The sequence below is a fragment of the Musca autumnalis genome, unplaced genomic scaffold (assembly GCF_047663935.1).
Source record: "Musca autumnalis isolate F117 unplaced genomic scaffold, ASM4766393v1 scaffold_4, whole genome shotgun sequence".
Lineage (NCBI taxonomy): Eukaryota > Metazoa > Arthropoda > Insecta > Diptera > Muscidae > Musca > Musca autumnalis.
In genome coordinates this window covers 107,560,784-107,571,702 of record NW_027411977.1, presented here as the reverse complement: position 1 = coordinate 107,571,702, position 10,919 = coordinate 107,560,784, and the positions used below count along the sequence as shown (strand labels likewise).

Below are 10,919 nucleotides of genomic sequence, written 5' to 3'. Positions count from 1 at the left end.
GTAACTTTGTATTTTGTGTTTCCACGGGCTAAGAAACATTTCTACCATAAAATGTTTACATAGGTACACGTTTTGATATAGTCCCCATAGGACGATACCTCCCGATTTTCGGTATTTTGAAGGTTTTAGCCTCATTATCACACCGAAATGGCTGAAATTTGGTATTTAGTCTTCGTTGGGGGTACAAAACTTTCCCCCAGAAATTTGTAGGTATAGGTCCAAGCCCTAATATAGCCCCCGTAGAACGGTTCCTCCAGATTTTCGGTATTTTGAAGGTTGTGGCCTCAATATTCCACCGAAATTGTTCAAATTTGGTATTTAGTCTTAATTTGGGGTATAAAACTTTCTATATGAAATTTGTTGGTATAGGTCCACCCCTTTATATAGCCCCCATAGGACTTACCCCCCGATTTTTGGTGTTTTGAAGGTTGTAGGCTTCAATATTCCCCTGAAATGGCTGACATTTGATATTTAGTCTCCGTTGGGGGTATAAAACTTTCTTCCAGAAACTTGTCGGTACAGGTCCACGCCTTAGTATAGCCCCCATAGAACGGTACCTCCTGATTTTTGGTACTTTGAAACTTGTGACCTCAATTTCTTACCGAAGTGACTGAAATTTGGTAGTAAGTCTTCGTTAAGGGTATACAACTTTCTACCTGAAATTTGTCGGTATAGGTCAACGCCCTCATACAACCCCCATAGGACGATATCTCCCAATTTTCGGAATTTTTGGAACTCACTTCAATACAGTTCGTGGTGGAGGGTATAAAAAGTTCGGCCCGGCCGAACTTAACGCTTTTCTTACTTGTTTTGAGAAAGTAACGTCCCGTATGTGATGTTTGTGGAACAATTATTATATACATATAACGGGTAAAACTAATAAAGGACAATGAAAACGTGACAATATCGATTTCTTGGATATGGGAAACCTACATATAATTTTCGGTGGAAAATTATGAAACAATATCTCCAAACAGAGATATAAAACTATTTTCTCAATGATTGATGGTGGTCAATCAAAAAATTCATTATGTCATAACCATGACCCAATTAATTACCCAGGTAGTGGTATCGTAAAAGTTTGAATATGTTATGTCAAAATGTTCTTTATGTTGTTGGGGAAATTACAACAAAAGTAATTTTTTTATAAAGGGATTTTCATATTCGAACATCTGGTATGACACCACTACCTTGGTAATTGTGCCATGGTCATAACTCAGAAATTCCAACTATGGTATCCTTTGGAATTCTCAATTGGTGCTTTCATTCCTAAAAGGAATTTTTTCACCCCCATTTTGACTTCCATTTTGTGTCACAGGGTATTCAGTAAGATTTCCCATAGAGACGACATTGACTTTAATAGAAGACAAGGATGACTTCTCATAAAAAACAAGATGAGAATACCAATAGACATTTGTGAGAAGACCAGTAAGACTTCTGACGAAAAAGGTTAACATAGTGTAATATACCGTTTCCATATATGTTTTCATATACATTTCTTTTAAAATAAATAATGATTTAAAAAAAATCTTGTTGCAAATTTAATGTTATATTTCTATAATGTGGAAAAAAATTTACCCGGAGTCGGAGTCGAGTTATTTTTTTTTTTTGACTCATACTCCGACTCCAGCAAAATTGCTAGACTCCGACTCCGAAACCCTGGTCTATATAGGTGCAGAAGTGATTCGTTCAGTTCGTGTTTCGTCAGTTTTGTTTTTTTTTTTTTTTCAAAGATTGGTTGCACATTATACAAAATTCTTCTATCTTTTTATAGTTTAAGAAAAAGTCGTTTTTGTTTAAATATAATTTTATTTTTTAAACATTCACACAGATGAGCCCAAAATATCTTAATAGTTTACTTAAAAATAATTATACAATTCTTGTTCTTTATTAACGTACTATAAAAGTTGATTTTCCCCTTTTTACATCGTTTTGGACATGATAAAAATTAAAAAAACAAAAACACTAAAACAATTATCATATTATCGAAAGCATAAATGAAGAAAGAGTACACGGGCCGTATTGCTTTATTACTCATTTCACTTAAGCATTTAAGCACTTTGAAGTTGGCCTCTAAGAACACAAATCGTCCACTGATTCTGCCTGCAGGAGTACACGATGTTCTCCTTTCTTCTTTGAAGGGAATTTCATTTTTCCTCGTCTATTTACCACACCATTTTCTTCGTCCATCATTCGCAGTATGGTAGTCTGTAAAGAAATAAAACGTTACCAGCATAAGTATTATTAACTCGTAATTACTTTGTCGTTTCTACGTTTATGAGAGTGTGTGAGTTAAAATACTGTGTATAACATATAATAAAAACCAAATACCACTTTATAAAATGGGTTACTGCAAATCTAGAATTAAACATTTAATGTTAGCCTTAAAAACATTGTATTATTAGGTAAACAAGCAGGAGGAGGAAATTCTGGATTTTTTTCATGATTTCATAGAATGATTAAAAAGATCACAAACATTATTCATAATTTAAATTAATAACCATCTGCTTCAAACAACAAAGAAATCTTATATTTAAAAGTAGGCTGCCGCAGTTTTAAATTAATACAAAATACATTGCCCAGCCTAACTTTGTGATGCTAAACCATCGTAAATACGCATATCTCTGCTACCAAAAAAGAGCCTAAGAATTTAAAAACAAATTCAAGCTTTAAATTAATAACAAGTAGGTTTGTTTAAGTGCTAAAATAATGGAAAATGTGTTATACAATCCTTTTTCCTTTTTGGGGTTATTTATTGTAACGTCGAAACTGTCGGCTTCCATGAAATGTATTCCAATTAAAAATAATTAAAATACACTGTCGTTTGCCCAACATTTTTCAGTCGAAATTAAAGAGTAAATGTTACCGATTATACAACAAACCCTTTCATTTCCAAAATGCGCATTTAAAACGTAAGTAGAAGTAAACATGTAAAGGCCAGAACAGGGACCTAATTACGACATTCGATTCGAACGAGTATTTTCTCTTGAATGAAAAAAAATATATTAAGAAAGTAGATGGTAACAAATGTGTTTATTTTTAAACAAAAACTAAAAAACAAACTAATTAATGAAAAATTTAAATATTTGCTGAAATTGTTGAATAATACTTTGGGTAATAATTTCGGAATGAAGTTGTGCTAGAAAAATGTACGAAATGATTTATTTTTGTATAACGTTTTGACATTGTTGTAACATATTGCTAATGCTTCTACCTTAGTTAATCTACGATTGGTGGTGCGAATAGGGTTTAAAAGTTCGATTTTGTCATTCGCGAGCAAATACTCGATCGAATCGAATGTCGTAATTAGGCCCCAGAATCAAACGTCGCTTGCATTGCTTGCTTCCCAAATGTCAAATTATAAAGGAATGCCAGAGGGGAACGCAGGCGGATTTGCAAAGAGGCTCTGGCATTCCTTTATAATTTGACATTTGGGAAGCAAGCAAAGCAAGCTACGGTTGATTATGTTCTGGCCTTAAGAACGGCCGAACTTTTCATACCTTCCACCACGAACTTTATTGAAGTGAATAAGAAAAATTACTTTCCTTTCGTTTATGAAAGTACTAACCACTTCCTCTTATTGCAGAAATAGTATATCCCAACTGATAATACTCCCCTCAAAAGAGGTCATATGGACTGTCTTCGTAGTTCTTTCCAACACATCAATATCTACAATTTTCCGAATTGAGGTTTTCAACTCCTAGCAACACACAATACTAAATTACAGCAATCTCGTTTCGAAAATTTAACAAAACTCTCGAAATACATAAAATAGGAAAATACCAGCTAGACTTAAACTTGGATACATACATACATGGACAGTTTGTTTGCGAGTAAGTTTTCTATCTTCTGTACCTGTATAAATATCTTGTACCTTTAGCGAAGACTAAATACCAATATTCAGTTGTTCAAGTTGAATAATGTGGCTAAATCTTTCAAAACACCGAAAATTGGTACCGTTCCTTGGGGGCTACTTGAAGACATTGTGGAAAGTTTTATGCCCCCAACGAAGACTAAGTAATAAATTTAAACCATTTCAGTGGAATATTGGTGCCAAAATCTTCAAAATATCGAACATTTGGAGGGAAAGTTATACGGGGGCTATATGAAGACGTGGAACAACACAATTTCATTTGGAAACTTGTATACCCCCAACGAAGACTAAATACCAAATTTCAGTCGTTTCGGTGGGATATTGAAGACACAACCTTCAAAATACCGAAAATCAAAAAGTGCTGTATGAAAACGTGATTCTGTGCCGACAAATTTCAGGTAGAAAGTTTTACACCCCCAACGAAGACTAAATGCTAAATGTCAGCAATTTCGGTGGGATATTGAGACCATTAGCTTTACAATACAGAAAATCTGTAGGTATTGTTCTATGGGGTTATATGAAGGCGTGGACCTATACCGTCAAATTTCAGGTGAAACGTTTTACACCCCCAACGAAGACTAAATGCTAAATTTCAGTCATTTCAGTGGGATATTGAGGACACAGCCTTCAAAATACCGAAAATTGACAGGTACTGTTCTATAGGGGCTATATGAAAACGTGGTCCTATACCGACAACGAAGACTAAATAACAAATTTCAGCAACTTCGGTAGGATATTGAGGTTATTACCTTCAAAATAAAGAAAATCTGGAGGTACTGTTCTATGGGGCTATATGAAGGCGTTGACCTATACCTGCAAATTTCAGGTGGAACGTTTTGCACGCCCAACGAAGACTTATTACCAAATTTTAGTGGTTTCGATGGGATATTGAGGACACAACCTTTAAAATACCAAACAGCGGGAGGTACCGCTCTATACCAAACTACAAAGCTCTATCTTAACACTTGCGAGCTGTATCTTGATTCCAACAGACGGACAGACCGACGGACATGGATATTTCGACTTAGAATTTTATGCTGATCAAGAATATATATACTTTATAGGGTATCCTACGAATATTTCGATGTGTTGCAAACGGAGGTATAAACAAGTAAGAACGGTGCACAATGGTTCAGAATCTTTCTTTTTTCCATGGTCAAAACTCTATATTTTCGAACGGATTTTTTTATATTCATTATACCTTCAGCATTTATGCTAACGAGGGTATATGAAGAAAAGACAAAATTTTTTAGTTTTCCATAAAAAAAAATTAAAAAATTTTTTTTTAAGCTACATGAATGATTTTTGGTACATACATTGGGAAAAAATCCCATTCTTAAATCTGTTCGAGATACTAATTTTGGTTGTTGCGCGCAAAAGTTATGGCGGTTTCAATTCTGATAAAAAGAAAAAAATCTTTAAAAGACTCTAATCATTATATTGAGAAACTCTCTTAATTAGGGGCTCCCTACATACTATATGGTTACTGAGGTCCCATAACTTTAGTGAAAAAGTTGTAAATTTTCGCGGAAATTAGGAAAGCATTCAAAACAATTGGTAGTTTACAACTTGTTCTAATAAAATTCAAGCTGTTTATGCATCTGAAAAATATATAAAAAATATGTACGTAATCTAAACATCGCGAAGATTCAAATGAAACCAAAACTATACAAATCCGTTTAGCGGTTTGCATATTATAGCAAAAAACAAAAAATATATTGAGGAAATTTATACAATTTTTGTAAGAGAAAATATTTATTAAAATTTATTTTGTGAGTTAGTTGAACAAAATGTAAGAAAAATAGGTCGGAGTTTTTCTTCTATTTTAGTTAAATTCCACGCAATAAATCACATTTTTTATTCTAATCACTTCTCGAAAACACGCTAACATCTAGCAGAAGATATGGATATCTTTCAAATAAATGTTGGGTTCCTTTAAGTGGGGTATAATCTTGAAATAAAATTGTATCGGGTAATGTTCATTTTGAAATGCATGTAAATCGCGAAATCCTCAAAATCACTTGATGCGCATGCGGTTTACCAATACAGCGAATTCTTCTCTTTTAATTTTTACACATTTGCCAGGATTTACTTTGGCCGCTAAGATGTAGCTCGTCTGCAGTTTAGTGTGCAACAAACTGTATAACGCTTATATTTTGCACAAAGTGCATACACTTTTTATGCGCATCCGATTTCACTATAAACCGTGAAAAAATACATCGATCTAAACATATTTCAATAAAATCCATCAAGAACCGTGGATGTAGCATCACACAGTATTTTTTGGATAAATCGGATACAGCTCCCATGCCACTAAATTTTTTAAACCGGTGTTTTCGCACAAACGCGAGTGATGATTCACTTTCTTCATTGAAATGGAAACGATCCACATAAAACGCGAATTAGTCAGCGATATTTTGAAAAACATTTTTCGCAAATTTTTCAATTTTTGCAGTAGCCATTTCCGCCGTTCTAGTAGATGGATTTTTACGATCTGTGATTCATATGATCCGGATCGTCGAAAAACTAAAATATCGCGGGGTACCAGCACACTTAAAACGATATTGTAAATACTGTACCCAAAAAATAGGTTTTTTAGAAAAAATATCGCACTAAATTTTGGCCTTTGGCAGTAGATTACTCTGCTGTGTGGGCTACATACTTAATATACATATCAGATTATGCGAAATCGCGAGTTCTTTAGTCCTATAATTGGTTTTTCGAAATATCCGAATGCGCGTCCCAGTTACATAAAAAATACAAAAAACACCTGAAATCCGGCTTCAAAATGTCAGCATCCATAAAAGGTGGATGCAGTGGAAATTTTGGAAAGTGATACATTAGAAGTGTAATCTTCATTTTGTATTCTCCAACTTTTACTTTGGACAGATGTCCGTCATTTGAATGGTTTAATCAGAAATCGAATAGCAATGTAAAAAACCTGTTTAGATTCAACGTGTTTTTACCTATGGTTTTTCCTTTACGCGGTCGTAACTACCACGTAAATTAAATTTTTTTGCTAAATTTTTGAGCTTTGTACAAAAATGTATAACTTAATCCAGCAATAGTCATAGTTACTGGCAAACTACAATAGTTCGCGTATTATAATAGTGCAAACCTTGGCTTCATGGAAACTAAAAAATTTTGACTTTTCCTCATATACACTTTCATACGGGCAAAATGTGCCTCATTGAAATAATGGTTTAAGACCCCAAGTATGTTTGGCCGAAATCAGTTTCAAACAATTTGGCGTGGATTTAGCCATATCCGTCCATCCGTCTGGCTGGCTGGCTGCAGCGCACGATAACTCTCGAACGGATTGACCGATGCAGTCCACAATTTGGCTTGCGTATATCGGTCCACTCCTTCCGGTGCCTCCCCCACAAAAGTGGATTTGGTCCATACTTTGCACATCGTGAAATTTCTACCAGACTTAACTCAATCGGTCAACTACTTCGGGTACCTATCACACAAAATTTCGGAGAAGTTCAGTTTAAAACCTCTCGAATCGCTTTTTTTATTGTTACAACTAGTATTCACTGCCACACATACAACGGTACAAGTTTCATCAGGGGCAAGTCCATACTTCCTGAGAAAATAGCCTGAAAGGTGCAAAAAAGGTAACTCTCTAACGGATTTGCCGATTGGATCCAAAATTTTGCCATCATAATAATTTGTCCAAACTTAGTTTAAGTTCGAAGATAAGCCATAACGGTCCACTCCTTCAGGTACCTCCCTCACAAAAGTTCAAAAATGTTCGGAAAGATTGTTCTTTCGTTTGGTCCATACCTTACACATCCTTATATATCTCCCAGACATATGTAGATCAGATTCGAATATGGACAATATTTGTCCACTCCTTCGAGTACCTCACACACAAAATTTTTGATAAGTTCATTTTAAGGCATGCTCTCGAACCACTTTGATTTCTGTTGAAGCATCTTGCATTCGCTGCCTCAATTACGACGGTAAACGTTTTTCAGGGGCAAGTCCATACTTCTTGAGAAAAGTTGTAAAGATCCCCTATGGCACCATATAGTGGTTGGAGAGCACGATAACTCTCGAACTGATCAACCGATTTGGTCCAAAATTTCGCCTTCGTAACATTTTGTCCAAACTTAGTTTCAGTTCGAAGACGGGCAATACCGTTCCACAACTTCCAGTACTTTCCCCCAATATTTAAAAAATGTCACTAAAATTATATGCACAATATCTCTTGAATGGGGCAACCAATTTGGTCCAAGCGTTGGATCTCCTAATATTTTGCCCAAACTAAGTTAACTTCTAAAATGGCCCATATCCGTCCTCTCTTTACACTGAAAGAAAAATTATTCATTGATTTTGAACCAACGTAGACTTTCATTGAATAAATGAAAAGTTTCATTAAATAACAATAATGAGTTTCTTTTTTATTCCAATGAAATTTTCTCAATAAATCAATAAATTAGTTAGAAGTCACAATTCTATTATTGCCATGAAACTTTCAGATTAATACTATGAAACAATTACAATAGTTATTTTATGAAACTAAATGAACTTCTTCATTAATACAAAGAAAGTTTTATGTTGGTTCAAAATCAATGACGAATTTCATTGATACAACGTAATTTTCTTTCAGTGTAGGGTACCTCCCCCACAAAATAAGTTCCACTTCCATAATGGACTATGTCGGTCCATTACTTTAAGTAGTTCCTCCGAACATTTTTGAAATTTATCCTAATGCACAATTTTGTCGGCAAGTTCAAATGTCCAAAAAGAGAAACACAATTCTGAAAAGACCCTAAATACATTTGATCTGTCCGTTTCAATTCTCTTTCGGCAAAACCGACTAATATTAATCAGCTTTCCGATGCATTAAAAACATTGGAATTCGATCTATTAGTTTCACAGAAATTCAAGGTAAAAATTAAAAATTTGAGTTCTTTCATATTTTGCATCAAAATATGAGTGTTTTTCAGTATTTCATATGTTCTAACTAATTAAAAAAGGTCAAACGCCAATAAACAAAATATTCTAGGGCATTATTCTGTGAAAACGGAACTTTGTTCCAAGTTGTTCCCTAAAAGTTCCACTAAAGTTGTAGTTTAACTAAAATTTAGTACCTTAGGAAAAATAAAATAGCTCACTGGTATAAACGTTACGGTAATTTATTGAAATCTTATCTTCCTAACAAAAAAAAAGAACAAGTAAAAAAGCGTTAAGTTCGGCCGGGCCGAACTTTTCATATCCTCCACCATAAAATATTTTGAACAAAAATGGAATAATTAGTTTTCATTCCTGTCCCCAACTTTAAGTGGGTATGTTAAAATGTCAGATAATGTACATAAAATGCTTCATTCGGAAGGCCCTTTTTTATGATGCCTATATCTAACTATGTATGTTGACAATTTTTGGTGGGCTAGAAATTGGGGGGTACCGTTATATATGTAGGGTTTATAATAAAACATGGGCCTATGTTGAAATTTTTTTATGGGAGCCTTTAATGTCTAATAACTCCTAATTCGGTTAAAAATTGTGGCTAGAATCCTCAAAATACCGAAAATCGGTACATAACGTGGGAACTTCAAATGTCATTAACAGCTAGTTCGGAGGTATGTGGGCTATACGAAAATATGAACTTAAATGAACAATTTTTTTGCAGAGTTTTTGTTGGCTTTTAAATTTCAAATTACAGAAAGTTCGTCCAAAAAATAAAGCTAAGGTACGGAAAATCGGGAGGTTTGTTTTGGGGCTATACCAAAACATGAAATTACAGAAAGTTCGTCCAAAAAATAAAGCTAAGGTACGGAAAATCGGGAGGTTTGTTTTGGGGCTATACCAAAACATGGACCTACGTTCGGTTAAACATTTTAAGTAAAATCCGAAAATCGGGAAGTATCGTTATATTGGGGCTATGTTGAAAATTGTTGATGCAGATGTGTGGTGGCCACTACAACCTTAAAATGTCAAATTTCAGTTAGTTCGGTTAAAAATTGGAGCTAAAATTGCCAACATACTGAAAATTGGGAGGTACCGTTATATGGGAGCTATATCCGAACATGGACCTATGTTGACAATTTTGATGGAGAGGTGACCACTAAGAACTTCAAATGTCAAATTACTGCTAGTTCGGTTTAATATTGTAGCTAAAATCATCAAATTACTGAAAATCGGGAGGTAATTTTATATGGGGGCTTTATCAATACATCGAACTTTCTTGACAATTTTTGGTGGAGAGGTGTTGTGACCACTAAGAATTATACATTTCAAATGTTCAAATTACAGATAATTCCATTAAAACTTGTAGGTAAAATTCTCAAAATACCGAAAATCGGGAGGTACCGTTATATGGGGCTATACCAAAACATGGACCTATGTTCATAATTTTTTCGAATATAACATTTTTGGTCACTAAGAACCCTAAATATCAAATTGTAGCTAATTCGGTCTAGAAATGTGACTTAAAACGTCAAAATACCTGAAATCGGGCAGTAATGTTATATGGGGGCTACTCCAAAACATGGACCTATGCCCACTAGTTATATAAGTTTATTGACATTTATGAACCCTAAATGTCAATTTATAGCTAAATCGGTCTGAAAATGTAGCTAAAAACGTCAAAATGCCGTAAATCGGGGGTACCGTTATATGGGGGCTATACCAAAACATTGACCTATGTTCACTAGTTTTGTTATATAAGTTTATTGACATTTAAGAACCCTAAATGTCAATTTATAGCTAAATCGGTCTGAAAATGCAGCTAAAAACGTAAAAATACCGTAAATCGGGGGTACCGTTATATGGGGGCTATACCAAAACGTGGACCGATATAGCCCATCATCGAACTTGACCTGCATGCAAACATAAGACGCATTTTCCCAAAATTTCAGACAATTTTGGTGGAGAGGTGTGGTGACCACTAAGAACTTCAAATGTCAAATGTTCAAATTACAGCTAATTCGGTTAAAACTTGTAGGTAAAAATCTCAAAATGCCGAAAATCGGGAGGTACCGTTATATGGGGCTATACCAAAACATGTACGTACCTATGTTCATAATTTTTTTCG

General features: G+C 34.5%; 1 protein-coding gene across 3 annotated transcripts in view; it reads right to left on the bottom strand.

Moving 5' to 3' along the window:
* Positions 1-1,789: 1,789 nt before the first annotated feature.
* PXo (P[[i]]-sensitive XPR1 orthologue) overlaps positions 1,790-10,919 on the bottom strand; it is a 167,934-nt gene continuing 158,804 nt past the window's right edge. For all 3 annotated transcript variants that reach the window (XM_073987038.1, XM_073987036.1, XM_073987037.1), the window contains one exon: positions 1,790-2,208. In XM_073987038.1, the coding sequence (XP_073843139.1) occupies positions 2,074-2,208 (135 nt within the window). In that variant the 3' untranslated portion in view covers positions 1,790-2,073. The remainder of the gene's footprint in view (positions 2,209-10,919) is intronic.